This window comes from Salvelinus sp. IW2-2015, linkage group LG25 (genome assembly GCF_002910315.2).
Source record: "Salvelinus sp. IW2-2015 linkage group LG25, ASM291031v2, whole genome shotgun sequence".
Classification (NCBI taxonomy): Eukaryota; Metazoa; Chordata; class Actinopteri; order Salmoniformes; family Salmonidae; genus Salvelinus; species Salvelinus sp. IW2-2015.
Window position 1 is genome coordinate 22871667 of NC_036865.1, and position 25890 is coordinate 22897556.

Below are 25890 nucleotides of genomic sequence, written 5' to 3' on the forward strand. Positions count from 1 at the left end.
GTTATAGTATAGTGTGGTCGGTGTGTGCTGTTATAGTATGTTTATAGTAGTGTTGTCTGTCTATAGTAGTAGTTGGGTGTCTATAGTGTGGCTGTCTTGTGTCTATAGTATTAGTGTGTGTCTATAGTATAGTGTGTCTGTCTATGTATAAGTGGTTGTCTGTCTGTTGTCTATAGTATAGTGTTGTCTATAGTGTGTCTTCTGTGTCTAAGTATGTGTGGCTATAGTATTTTTTCTAGTTTGTGTGTCTATAGTGTGTCCGTCTGTTCTAAGTTGTTTCATAGTATAGTGTGTGTCTATAGTGTGTCTGTCTGTTAGTAGTGTAAAGGTCTGCCTATTAGTGTCGGATGTATAGCTGTGTCTATAGTCTAGTTGTATAGTGTGTGTTCTGTGTCTGTCTGTCTCTAGTGTCTGTGTCTGTCTGTCTCTAGTGTCTGTGTCTGTCTGTCTCTAGTTACTTGTGTTCCCAGGATGCTGTGCGGTTTGATCAGTAGCTGTTCTCGTGTCCAGCCAGGATGTAGAGGTTGCTGGGTGCTGTGGGGTTGTCTGTCGGCCTGCTTTCCAGCACCACCACTCTGAAACACAGTGGGGGCAGGTTCAGATCAGACTCACACTGTGAAAGTATATGGTCCTAGAGGGGACCAGGGGGTTAAGGATGTAAGCCTCACACACAGAAAAAAAACTCTTTCACACCAACAGGCCCCACACCCCCCAACACACACCAGATCCCACTTATAGCGTACTCAAGCCCCATAGACAAATTCCATCATGTGAATAGGGTCAACGTGCTGTAACAAAGTAGTTACTGACCCAAGAAAACAGAAAACCAACCCACACACTCATACAGGCAGAATGAAATCAAGGGTCCCCACAGGGGACATCCATAGATCAGAGAGTCTGTAGGCTAGACGAGACCTGGTGTGACCCAGGGTGAAGTGAGTATACCTGGGCAGACTGGCGGCTCCCTCCTGCCCTGAACTGTCGTGCTGAGAGTTTCTTCATTCACAAAATCAAACAAGCAATTAAGAGACAAGCAAGCATGCATACAACCAACAACTAACACAACTAACACAACCAACACCAAAGACTTCAGGCGATCAGGGTTCTATACTACTGAAGCAGGTCATTTGAAAACAAACTGGGCATCATGACGACATCCATGTTAATGTTGTCGCCAATGTAAAAGTGAAATATCTAAAAGAGAAATATTTCTAAAAAATATCATTGCGAGTGTAAAAGTGAAAGGGGTCAAAGTATGTAAGTCTGTGTGTGTGTAAGTGTGTCAGGTAAGGTGACCGTGTGCATCTTGGACCCTCTTACAGTCCTCACCTGTCAGATCCCAGCAGTCTGAAGATCCGTGTGTTATCAGAGATCTCCTGGGTGATCTGGGGTGCCGACAGACAAAGTATKATTTAAGATCATATTCAAACATATTCAAACAAATACAACGGGATCATTGTTGTTGTGGTTATAAACAGGACCGGGACGTGACAGGGGAAAGTCACCCTCTAGTGTACACAAACAAACCACTCCTCTCAGACAGCCACCCACCTACACGTCCTCTGCTTACCTCATTGGTCTTGAAACTCCGCCCTTGCATACCATGCCTCCAAAACGCCAGAACGCTATCTTGGAGACACACTGCAAAGACGCGTGGATGTTACACTGACCACAAAAAGCACGATACGAGCTGAGAAATGCTTCACATAAAAAAGATTCTTAGGATATGGAATTATCTTTCTGCGTAGAGATGTACACACAGGTGGAAGTATCTGTTTTCAGCACCACAGGACCCAGTCTTTGGTTTCTTTGGGCTGGGTAGAAGTGTGAATGCCGTGGTTATGGAAACGTACCTATCGCCTCGATCTGGAAGTTAAACGTCAGCTCAGCAGATAACTTCCTGCTTGACTTCAACCGTCCCTGTAGGTTCACTATCTTTATACACCCTGAGCAGAGAAAATAGTTAATGGTTTCATTTACTGATGCAGAAGCTGGAATTTCTCATTTGAGAATAAAATGATTATTTGGGTTAGTCAAGTTGTTGCCGGGAGGTAAAACTTACTGTCGAGACAAACTAATATGGTGTCCCTCTCCAACTGGGTGACGTGGATGACACACGTCTGGGGCGTATCTGAGGGGACAGAAAAACAACTAATTTGAGACAATCATKGCCCTAATGAAGATCATCATCATCGTCGCTGCGACGACCATGTTCCACTGACCGGCCTCTGTGAACCAGGAGGATGTTGAGTTGGGGTTGACCGTTCCGAAGCGGACCACTTGGCTGAGCTCGGTGCCCTTGCTGACGGCCACACAGATGAGAGGGTACTGCTGCTCTGGTACCACCAGCATCTCAAACACCTCCAGAGGACAGGGCAGGGGGAAGTCGATATTCTACAGGAGAGACCAAAGGAGATAGATTTAGCATGCCGTTACACACCAGAAAGACAAGCAATGTTCGCACGCTACTTCAGCCAATCGAATAAGCTGCCTGAACAGGACTGCATTAGGTTATCCAATCCAGATAGGGTCCATTATAACCCATTAATCATCCTCAGTCAATCTGCCCCAGAATGACCTGAACTGACCCAAACACTGACTGACCTTGATGAGCATGAACTTCTGCATGGGCTCCACCCACTCCAGCAGAACCACACTGGACTGGAACGCTCCACACAGGTACTTGTGACCACTGTATGGGTTCCTCACTGCACACAAACAAACACATTCAAGGTCTCTCAGAATCGGTCTTTGAACTCTGAGCTATACTCTATCAATATGTCTTGTGCATTATTCGGAACTATCCTCAACTTCTCTTATTTAATTGTACTGTAAGTCAAGAATGTTGATAATATATGCCATTTAGCAGACGCGTTTATCTAAAGCGACTTGTGGTAGTGTGTGCACAGATTCGTAAGGGTGATCCACCCTCCTGAGCACTCACCCACACAGCACTTTTGGCAACCTTTTGTATCTGGAATCTTATTAGATACGGCAAACTTCCTACAAGGATCATAAGGGACAAGAACTGAGTTTTATATGTATCCCGATAAACACCCCAAGTTCAAACCCAAATGAATGAAAATACTTCACATATCCTACCTTGGAATCATTTTGTCTGGGAGTTTGTGTGTGGGAATGGCCATGGGTAACTTCTGCATTTGCCGGGCATGCTCGAACAGACCAGCTACGTTATGAGAGTAGAGCTGGGAGGCTTTTCCTGAAGCAATAACAAAATAGGATTTTCAGCTAGACTTCTAAACCTTTAAAAAGGCAATGTATGACCCCAAAAATAAAATAAAAGGTCTGCTTCCAAAACACACCTTACAGGGCAAGGTTATATTTTGGGGGAAAGGGCAGACATCATTTAAACAGAGAAATTCCTGCCTCAATTTTCCAGAGTAAAACTTTTGAAGTGCCTCTTAAAAGTGTACCTTTTTGGCAGAGAAATGTCAAAATGTCAGAGCAGCACATTACCCCTACTACTGCAAAACCATGAATAAATACAGAACAAACAACAAACGTAAGACACTATAGGTCCAAGATAGTCTTACCGGATATAGAGAGCAAGCAGTTGTTCATAACATAAAGCCAAGTGCAACGCCGGGGAAAGAGCTGGGGACAGAAGGAGATTGAGAGAGCCAATGAAGATTTGATAACAACATTCAGAATCCCCCATTGAAGAAACAAAGCATTGTGAGCAAGATGTTACCTCAACCAGAAGAGAAAAGAACAAACCTGCTCCATTGACGTCTCGTGCAGTTCATTCAGGTTTAAAGTGTAGATCCCCTCCTCAGCACCAAATATCAAATATTGGTCTGAAACAAAGACAAAACAAAGAGCCAATTAGTCATGTTAAATGGATACTTCAGGATTTTGACAATGAAGCCCTTTATCTACTTTCCCAGAGCTAGATGAACTCGTGGATAAAAAACATGTCTCTGCGTGCAGCTTAAAGGAAGTTTATGACTAGCATCAGCGCAATTGCTAACTAGCGTTAGCGCAATGACTGGAAGTCAATGGTAACTGCTAGCATGCTAGTAGATACTAGAGACTTCCAGTCATTGTGCTAATGTTACTTAGCATTGACTCGCAAAAGTACCTCTAACTTCCTTCATACTGGATGCAGAAATAAAAATGGTATACATGAGTTGGTACCCATCTGACTCTGGGGAAGTAGATAAAGTACTTCATTGCCAAAATCCTGAAGTACCCCTTTAATCAAAATCATCATCATGGCAATGATTCATCTAATAAGTCATGACAATAAAGCTGTAAAAAGTAACACCCAAGTCACTGATAGGCTACGTTATTTTCCCAGTGTCCTACCTCTGGTGTCTGGGTTGATCCAGGACGTGGCACAGTGGATTTTCAACGGGCAGCCGTTGAACACCTTGGAGAAACAGGCCCCCATCTGAGGAACAAGAACAATGGAGGTTGGACAGTTAGAGGGAAGCCAAACACAATAGTAATCTTCTCTTGAAATGTCTTGTTTTGAAAGCTCCATTTTAGAGGTCAACCCCATAGTTGACTTGGATTCATAAAGTTTCAGTAAGTTGGCGTGTCTGTAAAGGCGGCATCATACTCACATGGACCTTGGGTGTGGGTGGGAGACCATTACTGATTGGCTTCTGAAAAGAGGGGGAGGAGATACATACAGAGAGACACAGATAAGGTCAATGATCACTGGTCCACATTAGTTTTAGATGAATGGTTTACTGGCTTTAATAATAATCAGTATGGTGATGCCCTTAGTGTGAAAGGAATGTATTGAAATGTCAGTGTTAATAAGGAGAGTGTGCGGGATCTGGTGGCATTACTGGAATGTCCTTCTTGTCTTTCCGTATGGGGACACTAGGGGGCATGGTGGACTGCCTCTCTGCAGCACTGTCCTTTTCTCCATTCTGGTGAGAGCTCAATCCGTTACCTGCAGCAGGAGACATGTTTATTACACTTACCTCGGTGAGTGTGTGCATGCCTCTGTGTGTGTTTGTGTGTGGTATTTCACACGCATGAGATTAAAGTGGCACTTACACAGGCAGTCTAATTCGGATCTTTTGCCCAATTATAAGCAAAAGAGCAGTCTGAGGTCAAAAGACAAATGAGTGGAAAAAGCTCAGAATTGGGCTGCCTGAAGACAGTAGCTCAATGGTGTGAGTGTTCTACTGAGACGTACACACATATGCTAAAATCAAACTACTACTAATCAGTATTAATGGAATATATTTGGTTTGGATTACAAGAGCGGGACATCTCTCAAACTAAATGATTCGATCATGCTAACACACTGAGCTGAGAATGGCGTATCACATTTCGAATGCTTGATTCCATTCAGAGAGTTCCATTACATTTTGATTGATCATGGACAACATGTGATATCAACGATGGGAGAGGAGGCAGGAGATTGGTTACAGACAGAGTCACATGACTGCAGCAACACAACACTCAGAAAGTATTCAGACCTCTTTACTCTTTCCACATTTTGTTACATTACAGCCATATTCTAAAATTGTTTTTTCCCCCTCATCAATCTACACACAATAGCCTATAATGACAAAGCAAAAACTCTATTTTAAAAAAAATGTCGTGCTAATTTGTAAAAATAAACTGAAATATCACATTTACATAAGTATTCAGACCCTTACTCAGTACTTTGTTGAAGCACGTTTGGCAGCGATTACAGCCTCGAGTCTTCTTGGGTATAAAGCTACAAACTTGGCACACCTATATTTGGGGAGGTCTGTCAGGTTGGATGGGGAGTGTTGCTGCACAGATATTTTCAGGTCTCTCCAGAGATGTTCGATCGGGTTCAAGGCCAGGCTCTGGCTGGGCCACTCAAGGACATTCAGAGACTTGTCCCGAAGCCACTCCTGCATTGTCTTGGCTGTGTGTTTAGGGTCGTTGTCCTGTTGGAAGGTGAATCTTCGCCAGTCTGATAACTGCTCCAGAGCGCTCAGGACTTCTTCAAGGATCTCTCTGTACTTTGCTCCGTTCATCTTTGCCTTGATCGTTATTAGTTTCCCAGTCCCTGCCACTGAAAAACATCCCCACAGCATGATGCTGCACCACCATGCTTCACCGTAGGGATGGTGCCAGGTTTCCTCCAGACGTGCGCTTGGCATTCAGGCCAAAGAAGTTCAATCTTGCTTTCATCAGCCCAAGAATCTTGTTTCTCATGGTCTGAGAGCCTTTAGGCAAACTCCAAGCAGGCTGTCATGTGCTCTTTTACTGAGGAGTGGCTTCCGTCTGGCCACTCTACCATAAAGGCCTGATTGGTGGAGTGCTGCAGAGATGGTTGTCCTTCCTTCTGGAACATTCACCCATCTCCACAGAGGAACTCTAGAGCTCTGTCAGAGTGACCATCAGGTTCTTGGTCACCTCCCTGACAAGGCCCTTCTCCCTTGATTGCTCAGTTTGACCGGTGGCCAGCTCTAGGAATAGTCTTGGTGGTTCCAAACTTCTTACATTTAAGAATGATGGAGGCCACTGTGTTCTTGGGGTCCTTCAATGGTGCAGACATTTTTTGGTACCCTTCCCCAGATCTGTGCCTCGGCACAATCCTGTCTAGGAGCTCTATGGACATGGCTTGTTTCTGCTTTGACATGCAATGTCAACTATGGGGCCTTTATATAGACAGGTGTGTGCCTTTCAAATCATGTCCAATCAATTGAATTTACCACAGGTGGACTCCAATCAAGTTGTAGAAACATCAAGTATGATCAATGTAAACAGGATGCAGTTAGCTAAATTTCGAGTCTCATAGCAAAGGGTCTGAATATAAGGTATCTTTTTTATTTTTTAACAAATTTGCAAACATTTCTAAAAACCTGTTTTCGCTTCGTCCTTATGGGGTATTGTGAGTAGCCTGTTGAGGATTTTATTATATTTAATAAATTTAATACAGTCTGTAACGTAACAAAATGTGGAAAAAGACAAGGGGTCTGAATACTTTCCGAAGGCATTGTATACATCCACAGACGGACAGAGGAAAGGGGGAGGGAGGGAGAGAAGGTGCGAGACACTACGGACGCTGATTGATGGGACTAAGAACCAATCAGGGAGGAGTGACGTCTACGGGGCTACAATCGGCCGGCCTTACTCTCTTCTTCCTCCTCCAACACATCTTCCAACTCCTCTTCCGTGTGTGGGGCATGAAGCCACTCCCAGAAATGCCTAAAGCTCCCAGCATCATTCCCATGGGCTCTGAGCCAGCCTGGCTCTGTGTATCTCGTTACCTAGGCTACTGCGTCTGAGGGGGGCAGGCGTGGGGGTGGAGGGCGGGGGGGTACATTTGAGGCGGGTCGCGCGGGGCTCTCAGGTACGGGGCAGCGTTTGATGGTCCCCCCTCCGCCTACATCATCCTCTCCCTGGGATGGGCTCTCCTGGGGCGGACAGATAGATTTGGGCTGGAGGGAGAGTGGGAGAAAATGGAGAGAGGAGACACAGAGACAGAGAGTAAGAGAGACAGAGACAGCAGAAAGGTAGACAATCTCTAGAGGTTGATTAATGCTTGCCCTTTTATTCCTAATTTGTCAAGCTCTGCTGCCCATCTTACAAATGTTATGTCAATAGTTTGAATTAGCTTTGAGAGAAAATATTGATGTATGCAACACTGAATTTTGCTCGAGGGTCCTTTCCACTAAATAGTAGGCTTGGTTGTTTGATCGTGATCCAAAATGCTGTAGTATGATATATGCTGGTGGTCCTACCTTGGGGGGAAGTGGGGGTGGGACTTTCGGCCTCATGATGGTACTGTGTTTGCTAGAGGGAAAGAGATTGAGGTGGGGTTAGTTTTGTAAGACAGTGACAAGATTCAGAAGGTTCCACATATTGACAATTATAAAACAATGTTGTCACAATAAGTGTTAACACAGAATGACAGACACAGTGACAGACTATCACTAACAACATGGTCTCTTATCACAACACAGTGTTAGACAACTAAGTAACACAACGTAGTTTTAGACAACAGGACAGTTGTGGGTAAAGACAACAAAGGTCTGTCAACCCCCAAAAACACCACAAGACAACTGACACACAATATGTTAGCATTCCCTTGAACAGGATATCTCAAAGGCCCAGTCAATGTAATGTGTATGTACAGTATGATCCAATCAGATACCACTCAATCATGACGGACATAGACATGGCACCAATCAAACGGAGTCACAAGTTCAACGTCACCATGAGAGAACACAAACCAAGTGTCACTGGGTTAAACCAGAGGGTTGGGGATTGGATGGACCCCAAGACAACCATGTCAACAGTAAGGATACAAGCAGCGAGAACCCACATTGGAAACAGACGGCAAACAGGCGGTATGAACACACACTGAGATCAGCAAGCATGGAAGCAGGTGTCACAGAATGATGAACACACACGAAGAAACAGATAAGGAACGGCAGGGGTCAGGGGTTACGGCAACGCACAGTCTGACCATAGAACCCAAACATGACAACAATCACGTTCATTATCTTACAGATGGAAGACGATGGGAGCACAGTCAGCTAGACTGCTTAGAGGAAACATGAAATGTGTCAGAAACTTTTAGATAGTTCTGCTCTACTGCATGAATGAACAAGACCCAAGTCTGAGTCCGAAGATCAAACTCCACTGTGGGAGGAAACAGGGCTACTGGAGGCGCAGAGACGGACGGAGATGGGTTTTTGGCCAGGGAGGGAGCACAGGAGGGCACTAAAGGCACAGCACGGGCGTGGAGTGGAACGCGGCATGAAGATGTGTGAATGAAACTGGAAGAGGTAGCCGTCTTCCTCCTCAGAGAGGGTGGATGGACTAAAACACGAGGACTTACAGTTGAGTTTCATCATAATCAGCCTCTAAATGTGACCCCTGAGGAGATTGGAGGGGGGGGGGGACTCACAGCAAGGCAAAGAGCATATACCCCCTGAGGAGATGGAGATAGATGGGGGGGGGGACTCACAGCAAGGCAAAGAGGCCATATGACCCCTGAGGAGATGGAGATAGATGGGCGGGGGACTCACAGCAAGAGCAAAGAGGATATGACCCCTGAGGAGATGGAGATAGTGGGGGGGACTCACAGCAAGACAAAGAGGCCATATGACCCTGAGGAGATGGAGATAGATGGGGGTGGGGGGGGGACTCACAGCAAGGCAAAGAGCCATATGACCCTGAGGAGATGGAGATAGATGGGGGGGGGGGGGGGACTTGCACAGCAAGGAAAAGAGGCAATTGACGCCCTGAGGAGATGAAGAGATAGATGGGGGGGGGGACTACCAAGCAAGGCAAAGAGGCCATATGACCCAGAGGAGATGGAGATAGATGGGGGGGACTCACACAAGCAAAGAGGCATATGAACCCCTGAGAGATGGAGACTAGATGGGGGTGGGGGGGGACTCAACAGCAAGAAAAGAGGCCATATGACCCCTGAGAGATTGAGATAGATGGGGGGGGACTCACAGCAAGGCAAAGAGGCCATATGACCCCTGGGAGATGGAGATAGAGTGGGGGGGGACTCACAGCAAGACAAAGAGGCCATATGACCCTGAGGAGATGGAGATTAAGATCGGCGGGGGGGGGGACCCACAGCATAGACAAAGAGCCATATGAACCCCTGAGGGAGATGGAGATAGATGAGGGGGGGACTCACAGCAAGACAAAGAGGCCATATGACCCCTGAGGAGATGGAGATAGATGGGGGGGGACTCACAGCAAGGCAAAGAGGCCAAGAGACAAAGTCAAGCTGCTCTCCTCTTTCACCCACTGGGAAATTAACTCAACTACACGACTACGGTAACATAATGACAACACTTAAACTACATAAAGGTACAGCATAACTAAAGAACTACATTGCTATAGAATTAAACCAAATAGGAATATGTCTTACTAAACCTTAATACAATATTTTGCTATTAGGGCTGGGTGATTTCAATATAGACTGTGTAACTAGATAAGGCTTATACTAAGTAATAAGTCAGTGTATAAGCCATGCTTTGTTGAAGTTCACGGTGTCAGGTGATCTCACAGGGCAGCCTGCACTGACTGTAAGCATTGAACAACAATGGACACAACATAGTCAAGCCATAACGCAGCAGTCAGAGCAGATACATTTAGCTTGACACTGATTGGCTGGATTAGTCCTGGGTTAACACTGATAGGCTGCTGGGGTGGGCGCGGTTAGGGCGCGTCAGCGAATCAAAAACCAGAGCAGTTGCAGGTGGAGTCCTGTGGGGCGTGGCCTAACTCACCTCTGCTTAAACTCCTCCTCCACTGATTTGAGAAGACTCCTGTCAAGTAACGTGTGAAACGAACGAAGGAGAAGTTAAAAATGGAGGACAAAAAGTGTCAACTCAGTGACAGAATCGCACATGACATGAGTAAAGGTGTTATTTCTCAGAGGGGGGTTTTGACCTAATTTAACACATTTTTTTTATGCTACAGGGCAAAAACCCATGGAAACCGCAGAGAAGATTCATTCAGCGTACTTGAGTGTGATAGTGTGTGAGTTTCATCCCAGCTGAGATGACGTCATAACCCATCGAACATTTACCGTAGCCACTCAAAGCTGTACACTCACCTGGGATGTGTGAAGCTGTCAGGTCAGCTATGTGTAAGCAACAGTGTGTTTGTGTATGCACGTGGGTGTGCATGAGAGAAAATTTGAATATGAACCCTATGAGGCTGTCCAGTGGGAGAAGGAATGTGGACATCAATTGTTCAGTAATCAGATAACAGAATAAGATTCAGAGTGCCTCAGATCTGGAAGGAGTTGCTTTTTCAATAATCCTCGTCTGATTTATCCTATACACTGAAAACACACCATCTATCAATCCATCCCATCCTGCTATGGAGCAGATCATTCTAGGTTTAAGCAGCAGCGAGTCTGTCTATGTTATCACACCACACACACACACACACACAGCACACACACACACACACACACACACACACACACACACACAACACACACACCACACACACACACACACACACACCTTACAGGGCACTTCTTCTGAGCTGAGTTCCAGGAAAGGTGTCATGAATAAATGATCAGACGCATCAGATGCCTTTCTCTCTACAGGAAGTCACCTCTCAGTACCACACCACCATCTGCTCGGGCTAATCCCTATACAGAAAAACAGGAGGACAGGAGCCGGGAAGGGAGAGCGGGGGAGTGAGGACAGAGAAGGTGAAGAAGAGGAGAGAGAGAGTGGGGGGAGGCGAGGACAGTTGAAAGAAGAAGAGGAGAGCTGGAGAGGCAAGGAGAAGAGATGAAGGAGAGATAGGGAGGAGAGATGATCAAGCATAGGAAGGGACAGGAAGAACAGAGGAGGAGGATGAAAGGTGGAGGAAGAGGAGTAGAAACCCAGAAAGAGTGACTTACTTGTTCCCTCCCACCAGGCTTGGAGATTCATGTCCATAGTCCCGTTGAAGATCCTAGGAGGCATATCACAATTACAGGACTGTTTCTGAAACACGACGACACACAGTCAATGTGGAAAGGCACCATGCGTCGAGGTTACCTACTGTACGGCATCAACTATATTAAGAGCTGAGACACATGCATACACACAACACCTACAAATACTTAGAGATTGTTGTGGAGAGAGACAAGGCTGAGTGTGGTGTTAACCTCAAAGACTCCCTGGTCACACTGATGACACTAATGAACATGCCATCCAGGACATTACAGGACCTTGGACTCCGTGAGAATAACCTCAGGGCTGGCAAGGCTGATGACACTACAGGTCAGAGGTCACCACTGCAGTGGTGCTAGAGAAAAACCACTGAATATGAGTTTCTAATGATGATAGTTTCTAATATGAAAGATGTTTCTAATTATGAAAGATGTTTAATTATGGAAGATGTTTCTAATGATGATAGATGTTTCTAATGATGATAGATGTTTCTAATGATGATAGATGTTTCTAATGATGATAGATGTTTCTAATTATGATAATGTTCTAATATGAAAGATTTTTACATTTACATTTAAGTCATTTAGCAGACGCTCTTATCCAGAGCGACTTACAAATTGGAAAGTTCATACAATATTCATCCATCAGATGTTTCTAATTATGGAAAGATGTTTCTAATTATGAAAGATGTTTCTATAATTATGAAAGATGTTTCTATATATGATAGATGTTTCTAATTATGAAAGATGTTTCTAATTATGAAAGATGTTTCTAATTAATGAAAGATGTTTCTAATTATGAAGAGATATGTTTCTAATTATGAAAGATGTTTCTAATTATGAAAGATGTTCTTCTAATTATGATAGATGTTTCTAATTATGATAGATGTTTCTAATGTGCTATGTGCGATAAAAGTAAAGGGATATGACAGCATTTTGACACTACTGGAACCACACACACACACACACACACACACACACACACACACACACACACACACACACACACACACACACACACACACAACCCTTCGCCCATACCGTTGCAGATAATTCTGCTGAGATACCTCTATACAGTAGATTTTCCATTCATATCATTCACATAACATACTCATCTGTGTGTGTGTGTGTACTGCATCAATGTGACTGACTTTACTGAACAGTATCATTGCGGGTAGGGTTGCACATTTTGGGACATATTCAGAGGTGGAAACTTTCCGTGGTAATTAATGGGAATATATGGGAATTTACGGAAATTAATATTAATACCATTTAAATGTAGATGTTTTTTGCATTGATATATTTACCATACCATATGGAGACAGAAACATACACTTTTTACCTTATAATAAGTAGACATAATTGCAAATGATTCAATCCTTCCAATAGAAATAAAAAAAAACTATAAATGACCTTTAATTAAATGAGTTGACTCTTCACATGGGATGATTTCACTGAACAACAAAAGAAAGGGAATATTGAATGATTCATCGCATCTCCCAAAAACATTTTCAACATTCATCTGTAAAATGATAGTCTTGAAACTAAAGCTTTGGTTGGCTTCCTCTCAGGCTTCCATGTCTTCTCCCTGGACCTCCTCAATGTTCACCTCTTGAACATTGAGGAGTTTTAGGCTTACCACTCTCTCCCAAAATACATCATCCAGGAGGATCCTCTTGTTGAAGCTGTCCATATCGGCAGACTGTGATATGGCCATTGCTTGGAGAGATTCCTTCCCCTCCAGGAGACTGTCAAACATGATGATGACACCACCACAACGGGTGTTGCTGGGCAGCTTCAATGTGGTGCTCTTATTCTTCTCACTTTGCTTGGTGAGATAGATTGCTGCTATAACTTCATGACCTTTCACATACCTAACCATTTCCTTGGCTCTCTTGTAGAGTGTATCCATTGTTTTCAGTGACATGATGTCCTTGATGAGCAGAGTCAATGTATGAGCAGCACAGCCAATGGGTGTGATGTGAGGGTAGGACTCCTCCACATTAGACCAAGCAGCCTTCATGTTCGCAGGATTGTCTGTCACCAGTGCAAATACCTCCTGTGGTCCAAGGTCATTGATGACTGCCTTCAGCTCATCTGCAATGTACAGACCGGTGTGTCTGTTATCCCTTGTGTCTGTGCTCTTGTAGAATACTGGTTGAGGGGTGGAGATGTAGTTAATTATTCCTTGCCCACGAACATTCGACCACCCATCAGAGATGATTGCAATACAGTCTGCTTTCTCTATGATTTGCTTGACCTTCACTTGAACTCTGTTGAACTCTGCATCCAGCAAATGAGTAGATAAAGCATGTCTGGTTGGAGGGGTGTATGCTGGGCAAAGAACATTCAGAAATCTATTCCATTACACATTGCCTGTGAGCATCAGATGTGAATCAGTTGCATAAACAGCTCAAGCAAGACATTCATCAGCATTTCTCTGACTACGTTCCTCCATTGAGTAAAAAAAACTTCGGATTCCAGGAGGACTATGAGCTGTTGCTATCGATAAGGTGTCGGATTCATCATTTTCACCTCGAATAGAAGTAGAGGGACTTTGTCAGAGGTTGCTTGTTGTGAGCGCTGAGGGAACTTTATGCACTTTGCCAGATGATTCTACATCTTTGTTGCATTCTTCACATATGATTTGGCACAATATTTGCAAATGTACACAGCTTTTCCTTCTACATTAGCTGCAGTGAAATGTCTCCACACATCAGATTGTGCACGTGGCATTTTCCTGTAAAGATTAGAAATAAATTAGTAAATAAAAACCAAATACAATTCCATGTACAGATAAATAGTTAAGTAGTTTGATTAAACAACTCCTTTGTAAGATACTTTTTAAAACATTTTTTATTAAACATATATGGAAACAGGTGAATTAACAATCCTCAGTTAGCAGGCTCAAGCAAGCAAAAACCCACATGGTAGCAAAAACAAACTAGCAGAAATTGTTAATAAGTTAGAAATGATTTAAACACACTTTGCTGTAGGCTACTATTTACTAGTTAACAAAAAATCATGTACTGTATGTCATATAAAATATTTTCACCCCACCCAGTATTGAAATCAAAACTTACCAGAAAGCATGTAGTCCTTGGATCAGACAGTGTAGTAGTGTGGGCTCAATAGCATCTCATTCGTGTGCAAGATCTTGAGAATCAGCTGTACATGTGATGGAAGAATGCACTGTTCATGCAGAGGGTTGCAATTCCATTGAATTGGGGATAGTTTAACCAAAATATGTCACAAGACCTAGAATTGCCTTATGTGTATCCCACAAAAAAGGTTCACTGTTATAAGATAATGTTTTTGATGAATTTAAGCAAAATTCCCAAAGTTCCAGGGCTCAACTTCCCATGAAAAATATCCGGAAGAAATCTGGAAGTTTACCAGAAAGTTTCCGACCCTTTGCAACCCTAATTGCGGGTCCCTCAGATCAGAGGACATGTCAATTTTTCCAGTCAGGATATAGATAGCGGTATTTCCCCTTCACAGCTAAGTGACTCCTACGGACCAACACACCGCAAACTGACAGCCATACTGCATTAAGCCAAAGAGAGCTCAGCTAACATATTCTTACTTATGCTAACAAACTGCCATATCCTGCTGCCTCAGTCACGTCAACAAATCCCCCAGTATTCATATGAGGGAAAGAAATGAGGTCTAACAAGTTTAACTGTGACTGTGGAGTCCGTGGTCTGAGTCAGCAGTAATATTTGGCAGAAGGAGACAGGGGGGACTGGTAATGGCAAAGTAGGGCTTGATCTGTTCCCGCTCTAATAGGCCATGGCCTCAGGGGTCCAAGTCAGTCACACGGGTCTTCCCTATGAGGAGGTTCATCCATCTCTCTGCTGTACAGAGACATCTCTCTCCCTATAGTACAGTCGTGGCCAAAAGTTGAGAATGACACAAATATTAATTTCCACAAATTGTTGCTGCTTCAGTGTCTTTAGATATTTTTGTCAGATGTTACTATGGAATACTGAAGTATAATTACAAGCATTTCATAAGTGTCAAAGGCTTTATTGACAATTACATGAAGTTGCTGCAAAGAGTCAATATTTGCAGTGTTGACCCTTCTTTTTCAAGACCTCTGCAATCCGCCTTGGCATGCTGTCAGTTAACTTCTGGGCCACATCCTGACTGATGGCAGCCCATTCTTGCATAATCAATGCTTGGAGTTTGTCAGAATTTGTGGGTTTTTGTTTGTCCACCCGCCTCTTGAGGATTGACCACAAGTTCTCAATGGGATTAAGGTCTGGGGGGTTTCCTGGCCATGCACCCAAAATATTGATGTTTTCTTCCCCGAGCCACTTAGTTATCACTTTTGCCTTATGGCAAGGTGCTCCATCATGCTGGAAAAGGCATTGTTCGTCCCCAAACTGTTCCTGGGTGGTTGGGAGAAGTTGCTCTCGGAGGATGTGTTGGTACCATTCTTTATTCATGGCTGTGTTCTTAGGCGAAATTGTGAGTGAGCRCACTCCCTTGGCTGAGAAGCAACCCCACACAAGCTTTACTGTTGGCATGACACAGGACTGATGATACAGCTCACCTCGTCTTCTCCGGACAAGCTTTTTTCCGGATGCCCCAAACAATCGGAAAGGGGATATATCAAAGAAAATGACTTTACCCCATTCCTCAGCAGTCCAATCCCTGTACSTTTTGCAGAATATCAGTCTGTCCCTGATGTTTTTCCTGGAGAGAAGTGGCTTCTTTGCTGCCCTTCTTGACACCAGGCCATCCTCCAAAAGTCTTCGCCTCACTGTGCATGCAGATGCACTCACACCTGCCTGCTACCATTCCTGAGCAAGCTCTGTACTGGTGGTGCTCCGATCTCGCAGCTGAATCAACTTTAGGAGACGGTCCTGGCGCTTGCTGGACTTTCTTGGGTGCCCTGAAGCCTTCTTCACAACAATTGAACCGCTCTCCTTGAAGTTCTTGACGATCCGATAAATGGTTGATTTAGGTGCAATCTTACTGGCAGCAATATCCTTTCCTGTGAAGCCCTTTTTTGTGAAAAGCAATGATGACGGCACGTGTTTCCTTGCAGGTAACCATGGATGACAGAGGAAGAACAAGGATTCCAAGCACCACCCTCCTTTTGAAGCATCCAGTCTGTAATTCGAACTCAATCAGCATGACAGAGTGATCTCCAGCCTTGTCCTCATCAACACTCACACCTGTGTTAATGAGAGAATCACTGACATGATGTCAGCTGGTCCTTTTGCGGCAGGGCTGAAATGCAGTGGAAATGTTTTTTGGGGGATTCAGTTCATTTGCATGGCAAAGAGGGAATTTGCAATTAATTGCAATTCATCTGATCACTCTTCATAACATTCTGGAGTATATGCAAATTGCCATCATATAAACTGAGGCAGCAGACTTTGTGAAAATTTATATTTGTGTCATTCTCAAAACCTTTGGCCACGACTGTATATCATCCCTCTATCTCCATTCCACTCCCTCTCTCTCTATACATTTTTTCCTCCATCCCTCTATATAGTTTTTCCCCCATCCCTCCATTCCTCTCCCTCTATACAGTTTTTCCCCCCATCCCCCATCCCTCTCCCTCTATACAGTTTTTCCCCCATCCCTCCCTCTCTATACAGTTTTTCCCCATCCCTCCCCTCTATCTACAGTTTTCCCCCATCCCTCCATTCCTCCTCTTACAGTTCCCTCCATCCCTCGATTCCCCCTCTATACAGTTTCCCCCATCCCTCCATTCCTCCTCTATACAGTTTCCCCCATCCCTCGATTCCTCCCTCTATATCCAGTTCTTCCCCATCCTCTCCATTCCTCTCCCTCTATACAGTTCTTCCCTATTCTCTCATCTCTATCAGTTTCCCCCCAATCCCTTCCATTCCCTCCCTCTATACAGTTCTTCCCCCCATCTCTCCATTCCTCTCCCTCTATACAGGTCTTCCCCATCCTTCTCTCCTCTATACAGTTTCCCCCATCCTCCATTCTCCTCCCTCTATACAGTTTCCCCCCATCCCCCATTTCCTCTCCCTCTATACAGTTTTCCCCCATCCCCACATCCTCCCTCTATACAGTTTCCCCCATCCCCCTCTCTATACAGTTTTTCCCTATTCCCTCCATCCTCTCTATACAGTTTTCCCTCCATCCCTCCTCCTCTCCCTCTATAACAGTTTTCCCCCCATTCCCCATTCCCCTCTATACAGTTTCCCCCATCCCCATTCCTCCCTATATACCAGTTTTTCCCCCATCCCCATTCCTCCCTCTATAACAGTTTTTTCCCCACTCCCCATTCCTCCTCTATACAGTTTTCCCCATCCCCATTCCTCTCCTCTATACAGTTTTCCCCATCCCCCATTCTTCCCTTATCCAGTTTTCCCCCATCCCCCATTCCTCTCTCCTCTATAAGTTCTTCCCTATCCCCCATTACCTCTCCCTCCTATACAGTTTTTCCCCATCCCCCATTTCCTCTCCCTCTATACAGTTTTATTCCCCCATCCCTATTCCTCTCCCTCTATACAGTTTTCCCCATCCCCCATTCCTCCCTCTATACAGTTTTCCCCTTCATCCCCGCATTCCTCCCTCTATACAGTTTTCCCCCATCCCCATTCCTCTCCCTCTATACAGTTTTTCCCCATCCCCCATTCCTCTCCCTCTATACAGTTTCCCCCCATCCCCATTTTCTCCTCTTATACAGTTTTCCCCCATCCCCCATTCCTCCCTCTATACAGTTTCCCCCCATCCCTCCATTCCTCTCTCTCTAGAGCCTTAGATGTGCTGGTGAGGTCTAACAGGTTGTGTGGTTGAAGACCATCCAGTTCAAATAACAACCAACATAAGACCAGAATAACAACAGAAACAGCCAATGAGGTGAAGACGGCTTCAAAGAAACAAATTAACAAACAGTTACTGACACCCATCAAACTTAGAGACTCAAAAGAACCACGAAAGAGACAAGGCAAACTGAAAGAGGACATTTAAGCGTTAAGAAGAAGAGAGACGACCCAGAAGAAGAAATGGAGAGATGTGGGAAAATACCAGATTAGATCTCGCCGTGTAGTACAGCTCTTCTGCACAGTCCAAAAAAGGGTCAGAGTCGGGCTGTTCAACAGGCAGAGTGAGAAAGACCCGTTAATTCAAAGTTAATGCCATCCAATCAGAGAAAGGGATTAAAGCAGGGGAGAGGATGGATAAGAGAGGTTAGGGAGTGAGGGATGAGAAGAGGGGTGGCCATGCATGCCGTATGAACCCTGCACTGAAACCTCAGCCAGGGGCGCATTCACACACATTTAGGACAGGGAATATGCTACACTGGTACATTGATAATATGGAAGACTTGAGATCAGAAATGCATTAATTGGGATTTAAACTTTCGCAGAGTCTCAGCTAATGGGGCCTATCTATGTTTGTTTCTTCCTGTTACGGCACCGACACAGTGGTATCAGGGGGACAGTGCAGGACCAGGCTACTCACCAGCTCATGATGGGGCTCTGTCTCCTTCCTCAACGGGGGGTCAAACTTCACCTGGCCAACTAGGGAGAGAGAGAGAGCGAGCAAGAGAGAGAGAGAGAGAGAGAGAGAGCGAGCAAGAGAGAGAGAGAGAGAGAGAGAGAGAGAGCGAGGCGAGCAATAGAGAGAGAGAGAGAGGCAAGAGAGAGCGAGAGAGAGAGAGAGAGAGAGAGAGAGAAGAGAGAGAGAGAGAGAGAAGGTTTCTGTACAGCTGCAGGAGAGATAGATGAGTGAGTGTTGAGTACTTTAACAAGGATGTGTGTGTGTGTGTGTGCGCGTCCTTCACTGCATGGTTTGAGGAGCCGTTCATCTGTGGAAGCTGAAAACAGTAGATTATACTCATGCCAACGTTAATCCTGACAGACAAGAGGTTTCACTAAACTGGTGATTACCAATGAATTTACAAAGAAATGAATGTGTCATCACTCCACACCACACGATTAAGCACACTGCCAAATAACCACAGACTGTGATAAAACTGAATCCACCACAGCACACAGAGTCCGCCTAGCCCTGGACTAAAAAGCACATTCAATGGTGATTCTCCACTAAGCATGCTTTGTAGTCCAGAGTCGGCTCAATCTGGGTCCGGGAAAACTGGTCCAGTCCACACAGACACTTACAGGTGATCTCAGACAACGTCTTCCCTTCCTGGTGCTCCTGCTGTGGAGCGAATCCGATGGGGAACAGACACTGGAGACTGTCAGGAAGAAAACAGAATAGAAGACTTAAATATCCAAGACACATACACTTAGGTTGGAGTCATTAAAACTTGTTTTCAACACTCCACAAATTTCTTGTCAACAAACGGTAGTTTTGACAATCGGTTAGGACATCTACTTTGTGCATGACAAAGTCATTTTCCAACAATGTGTTTACAGACAGATTATTTTCACTTATAATTCACTGTATCACAATTCCAGTAGGTCAGAAGTTTACATACACTAAGTTGACTGTGCCTTTAAACAGCTTGGAAACCCAGAAAAATTATGTCATGGCTTTAGAAGCTTCTGATAGGCTAATTGAACATCATTTGAGTCAATTGGAGTGTACTTGTGGATGTATTTCAAGGCCATACTTCAAACTCAGTGTCCTTTGCTTGACATCATGGGAAAATCAAAAGAAATCAGCCAGACCTCAGGGAAAAAATTGTAGACCTCCAACAAGTCTGGTTCATCCTTGGGAGCAATTTTCAAACACCTGAAGGTACCATGTTCATCTGTACAAAAATAGTACGCAAGTATAAAACCATGGACCACGCAGCCTTCATACATCTCAGGAAGGAGACGCGTTCTGTCTCCTAGAGAGGAACGTACTTTGGTGCGAAAAGTGTAAATCAATCGCAGAACAACAGCAAAGGACCTTGTGAAATGCTGGAGGAAACAAGTACAAAAGTATCTATATCCACATAAAACGAGTCCTATATCGACATAACCTGAAAGGCCGCTCAGCAAGGAAGAGCCACTGCTTCAAAACCACCAAAAAAAGCCAGACTAGGTTTGCAACTGCACATGGGACAAAGATATACATTTAGGAGAAATGTCCTCTGGTCTGATGAAACAAAATAGAACTGTTGTGCCATAAATCATCGTATTTGGAGAAAAAAGGGGAGGCTTGCGAGCCGAAGAACACCATCCCCAACCGTGAAGCACGGGGGTGGCAGCATCATTTGTGGGTGTGCTTTGCTGCAAGGTGCACTTCACAAAAATAGATGGCATCATGAGATGGAAAATTATGTGGATATATTGAAGCACCATCTCAAGACATCAGTCAGAAAGTTAAAGCTTGGTTGCAATGGTTCTTCTAAATGGACAATGACCCCAAGCATACTTCCAAAGTTGTGCAAAATGGCTTAAGGACAACAAAATCAAGGTATTGGAGTGGCCTCACAAAGCCTGACCTCAATCAATGAAAATGTGTGGGCAGAACTGAAAGTGTGTGCGAAGCAAGGAGGCCTACAAACCAACTCAGTTACACCAGCTCTGTCAGGAGGAATGGCCAAAATTCACCCAACTTATTGTGGGAAGCTTGTGGAAGGCTACCTGAAACATTTGACCCAAGTTAAGCAATTTAAAGGCAATGCTACAAATACTAATTGAGTGTATGTAAATTCTGACCAACTGGGAAGAGATGAAAAAAAATAAAACCTGAAATAAATCATTCTCTCTACTATTATTTTCACATTTCACATTCTTAAAATAAAGTGGTGTGATTTATGTGATGAAAGAATTTAAAATCTGAAATAAACTTCTCATATACATTTCACATTCTTAAAATAAAGTTGTGACCCTAACTGACCTAAGACAGGAATTTACTCTGATTAAATGTCAGGAATTGTGAAAAACTGAGTTTAAATGTATTTGGCTAAGGTGTATGTAAACTTCCGACTTCAACTGTACATATACACACATCATCATAATCATGCACACATAACCTTAACCCAACTCATAATGCTTAAAATTACAATAATGCTTAAATTAGTGTCATTTCTCAGTCCAAAAACTGTACAGTAGTACTATTAAATCCTGTACAGTAAACATTAACGTAATGTACTAATTAATCCTGTACAGTAGTACTATTAAATCCTGTACAGTAGTACTATTAAATCCTGTACAGTAGTACTATTAAATCCTGTACAGTAGTACTATTAAATCCTGTGCAAACTTCATCATCTAACAAAAACATCATTCAACCTCTCTGAGGGAAAAGGAGAGTGCTGAGCATCCAAGAGAATTTACTGTCACTAAGATGTGTATATTTTGAAGGGACTGAAACTGTTCTGATCTCTGACCTATAAGTCAGGGAAAATTAGAACAATGGCCCAGTCAGTCACAACAACTTCTCCGCCTCCACGGCAGCAACAGAACAGAGCAAAGACAGACCACACTGCAAACAGGCAATTAAACCATGGCAACGCAAGGCAGCAGGAGACAAAAGATGCAGATCAAGGAGCTCAAATTCACACGTCATCCATTGACTTTCGTGAAAGTTTCCTTTACCAGTCTTCTTGTGAGATCAAACACATACTGATATATATACACTACATATAGCTAGAACCCCGCAGCTCGACCTCAGCTCAGCATACCTAACAAGTTCTAGTTACTATATGCATGTTCATGCACTACACACACCCATGGCCTAGCACATAGCCAGACAAATCACAAGCCTGTTAAGATTAGCTTTAACAAACCAATGTACAAAAACAATAGAAGGCATGTTTGAGCTGCGAGTAACTTATTCTCAGTTTAACTGCAGCATACCACCCTGCGCCAGCAGCCTACCACCCTGCGCCAGCAGCCTACCACCCTGCGCCAGCAGCATACCACCTTGCGCCAGCAGCATACCACCCTGCGCCAGCAGCCTAGCACCCTGCGCCAGCAGCATACCACCTTGCGCCAGCAGCATACCACCTTGCGCCAGCAGCATACCACCTTGCGCCAGCCAGCATACCACCCTGCGCCAGCCGCATACCACCTTGCGCCAGCAGCCTACCACCTTGCGCCAGCAGCCTACCACCTTGCGCCAGCAGCCTACCACCTTGCGCCAGCAGCCCCTACCACCTTGCGCCAGCAGCCTACCACCCTGCCAGCAGCATACCACCTTGCGCCAGCAGCATACCACCTTGCGCCAGCAGCATACCACCTTGCGCCAGCAGCATACCACCTTGCGCCAGCAGCATACCACTCTGCATCCCACTGTTGGCTTGCTTCTGAAGCTAAGCAGAGTTGGTCCCTGGATGGGAGACCAGACACTGCTGGAAGTGGTGTTGGAGGGCCAGAAGGAGGCACTCTTTCCCCAGTGCAGTGATTGGGGACATTTCCCTGTGTAGGGAGCTATATTTTGGATGGGACGTTAAATGGGTGTCCTGACTCTCTGTGGTCACTAAGGATCCCATGGCACTTATTGTAAGAGTAGGGGTGTTAACCCTGGTGTCCTGGATAAATTCCCCAATCTAGCCCTCATACTGTCACCAGTTTACAATTGGCTCATTCCTCTCCCCTGTAACTATTCCCCAGGTCGTTGCTGTAAATGAGAATGTACTCTCAGTCAACTTACCTGGTCAAATAAAAAAAAGCCTATTCACGCCTAAAACACAATCTTCAAAATCCCACATGCAGATAGATTGAACAACGTAAGTAACAGCAACTCCATGAGCAGGGTTCATTGACAAGGTCCAGTCTACCTGAGCCCACACAGATTGGTGTTAGTTAGTGCTCTGTTACTACAGGTACTGATCACCAAGGTACTGGTGCAGTTCTATTGCAGGCCACACTGGTACCTTCTTGCGAATGGCAAAGCGAGGAGCTCGTCGAGCACCAGGGGTGATGGGAAGGAAGTGGCCCCTATACTTAAACTGAGGAAGGAGCAGAGAGAGGGATAATGGAGGAGAGAGAAAATATGTAGAACTCGGACAGTAAAGAGATCAGAACGATGGTACGACCAATGAGGACAGGTGTCAGTCTTCATTCTGCCATTTGATTGGATAAAACTGGAGCTGTAAAGGTTGGGGTGGTGACTGTACCTCTGGTTCAGGGTCGTCATCATCAAAGTCATTGTATGTGGTGTGGTCTGGGTTGTTGGCTTTGTCCAGCAGCTCGATGGCCAGGGTTCGACTGAGAGGCTGTGACACAAATGGGTGCTGTGGACACAGGAAGAGGATGTGAGGTCACGGCCTACAGGGTGGCCATTGCATTTCCACTTCTCTAAACTGGTAATCAATGATTGGCTGGTTAACATGTTTTCTTGACAGACACTGAAATCTAGTGTTTCCATTTAGACTGGGGGTACCTGTAACAGTTTCTCTGCTGTTGGCCTCTTCTTGGGATTTTTCGTCAGGGACAATTTGACAAAATGATGGAAATTATTTCCCCTTTCATAGGAGGAGACAGAACAAACAGATACATGTTAGAGCATTTATGATTGTAATACAGTATGAATTGAAAAATCAGGGGTTGGAACCTKAATTATTTTCCAATTGTTTCATTCTGAACAGAATCACAATTTTTGGGGGTTCCGTTCCACTGTTCCGACCAGCAAAATAAAGTTGGAACCCCCAAAAAGTTACGGTTTATATTGTTCCTTTTGTAACCCGTGAAATCCAACAGTTTACATTTAGCTCATTAAATGACTTCACCAATCAGCACGCATAGAGCAGGCAAGCTGGTTGTTAACACGCGTGATGGACAGACAAGTGTAGTCTTTGGCGCAAGAAGCGTCTGGAATTTAGCAGGTGGGGAGAGAGCGAGAGAGGTTTGAGGAGGAGGCTTGAAGCCCTGGGAATTAGAGATTGATATGGGAGTGAAAATGTATTAATATGTGGGCAATGCTTGTCCCGTCATTTCTTCCCCTGTACTGTCCTGATCCCGCAACAGTTCTATAACCCCAGAACTTTCCTGTCCCGTCCCGATAAATATCACTCCCGTCCCGTGCTCATTTGTGGACGCAGAATTAGGAAGTATTGAAAATAATTTCAGTAATGCAATATGCGACTGTGATGTGGTTGTCTTACCTATTTCAGTTAAATGCACTGACTGTAGGCCTAAGTCTCTCTGGATAAGAGCATATTCTAAATGACCTAAATGTATATCGATTAAGGCTGGAGGATGAGGACAGAGACCCCAGCAGGATGGTCTGCACATAACAGCACCGGCATAAATCTGTAGCCTCCAGCTGAGCACTGCCCACATATGAACATTTACAACCCATTAACATTTACAACATGAACATTAAAAAACCTGAGCGGCAGTACTGCATAAGTCAATCTATTGTTATTTCCCTCTTCACCGCAGAAGGCACGGGTTTAGTTAAATACACGAAGAATTGGTCTTGACGGTAAAGTGAGTAGAGCAGGTATACTGCTTCAGGCCGCGTGTCCCACCCTCCAGTTGATAACCTAGTTGTTTAAACAGCAGCATTTCTTACAAGCCATGTATTACTGGAGGAAGGTGCGAGAGTGAGCCGACAGAAGGGMGAAATTTACAATTTATTTCGTATTTATTTTTATTAAGTAAACTATATTAGGCCAAGCCTACACAGTTGGGTGTTTTTACAAAATGCTCCACACATGACATATTTACGCGCAAAAAACTCAAGTTTATAACTGTTCCTGTACTGCCCGTTCCTGATGACTGTTGATCCTGTCCCGAACTTCACAGAACTTCACTCCAATTCCTGACAGAATCCCGCAAGACCCTCCGGAGTCCTGTTCCTGTGTCAAACTCTACTTGGCATCGTCAGACATGCATTATCTGAATTAAAGTCACAGATTTATACTTGTTGCTTCTATGGAGGCACTTTGAATGTCCTTTGAGCTAGCTAGCTAACAAGATTGTGTGTGCAGAGTGGCACCAGAATTAATAAAACATCTCGCCTTCTTGAAGTTAATAAATCCAACATGAACCGTGATAACTAGGCCTATAGCGGGGCTCTCCAACCCAGTTCCTGGAGAGCTACCCTGTAGGTTTTCAATCCAACCCCAGTTGTAACTAACCTGGTTAAGTTCATCAACTAGCTAATTATTAGAATGATGGGTGATAGATTAGGGTTGGAGTGAAAACCTACAGGACGGTAGCTCTCCAGGAAGAGGGTTGAGAGCACTGGCCTATAATATCCTTAACTAGCATTGAAAAAGTTCATTAATTCTTCTCTAGTTAATAAAAAATCTCTCTCCCTATCTTCTGAGTCATGATTGCAATGTCAGTACAGTAGCCTATGCTTCAGAGGGGGGAGGGGTTACAGTAGCCTATGCTTCAGAGGGGGGAGGGGCTACAGTAGCCTATGCTTCAGAGGGGGGAGGGCTAACAGTAGCCTATGCTTCAGAGGGGGAGGGGCTAACAGTAGCCTAATGCTTCATGGGGGAGGGGTTACAGTAGCCTATGCTTCAGAGGGGGGAGGGCTACAGTAGCCTATGCTTCAGAGGGGGGAGGGGGCTACAAGTAGCCTATGCTTCAGAGGGGGGAGGGGCTACAGTAGCCTATGCTCCAGAGGGGGGAGGGGCTAACAGT

General features: G+C 44.5%; 1 protein-coding gene and 1 long non-coding RNA gene across 3 annotated transcripts in view; one reads left to right on the forward strand and one right to left on the reverse strand.

Moving 5' to 3' along the window:
* Positions 1-315, forward strand: part of LOC139023014 (uncharacterized) — a 2851-nt gene extending 2536 nt beyond the window's left edge. For both annotated transcript variants that reach the window (XR_011474088.1, XR_011474087.1), the window contains one exon: positions 285-315. This is a non-coding gene — a long non-coding RNA (uncharacterized lncRNA). The remainder of the gene's footprint in view (positions 1-284) is intronic.
* Positions 316-437: 122 nt separating this feature from the next.
* Positions 438-25890, reverse strand: part of LOC111951738 (mitogen-activated protein kinase kinase kinase kinase 3-like) — a 40460-nt gene continuing 15007 nt past the window's right edge. Inside the window, 25 exon segments of the mRNA XM_070434840.1 lie at positions 438-575; positions 946-996; positions 1330-1385; positions 1571-1641; positions 1854-1946; positions 2063-2131; positions 2223-2394; positions 2605-2708; positions 2945-3003; positions 3103-3220; positions 3555-3615; positions 3739-3818; positions 4330-4414; positions 4590-4631; positions 4821-4927; positions 7100-7200; positions 7202-7253; positions 7256-7406; positions 7710-7761; positions 11363-11415; positions 18851-18909; positions 19510-19550; positions 19552-19586; positions 23409-23525; positions 23675-23756. Coding sequence (XP_070290941.1) covers positions 488-575; positions 946-996; positions 1330-1385; positions 1571-1641; positions 1854-1946; positions 2063-2131; positions 2223-2394; positions 2605-2708; positions 2945-3003; positions 3103-3220; positions 3555-3615; positions 3739-3818; positions 4330-4414; positions 4590-4631; positions 4821-4927; positions 7100-7200; positions 7202-7253; positions 7256-7406; positions 7710-7761; positions 11363-11415; positions 18851-18909; positions 19510-19550; positions 19552-19586; positions 23409-23525; positions 23675-23756 — 1999 coding nt within the window. The 3' untranslated portion in view covers positions 438-487.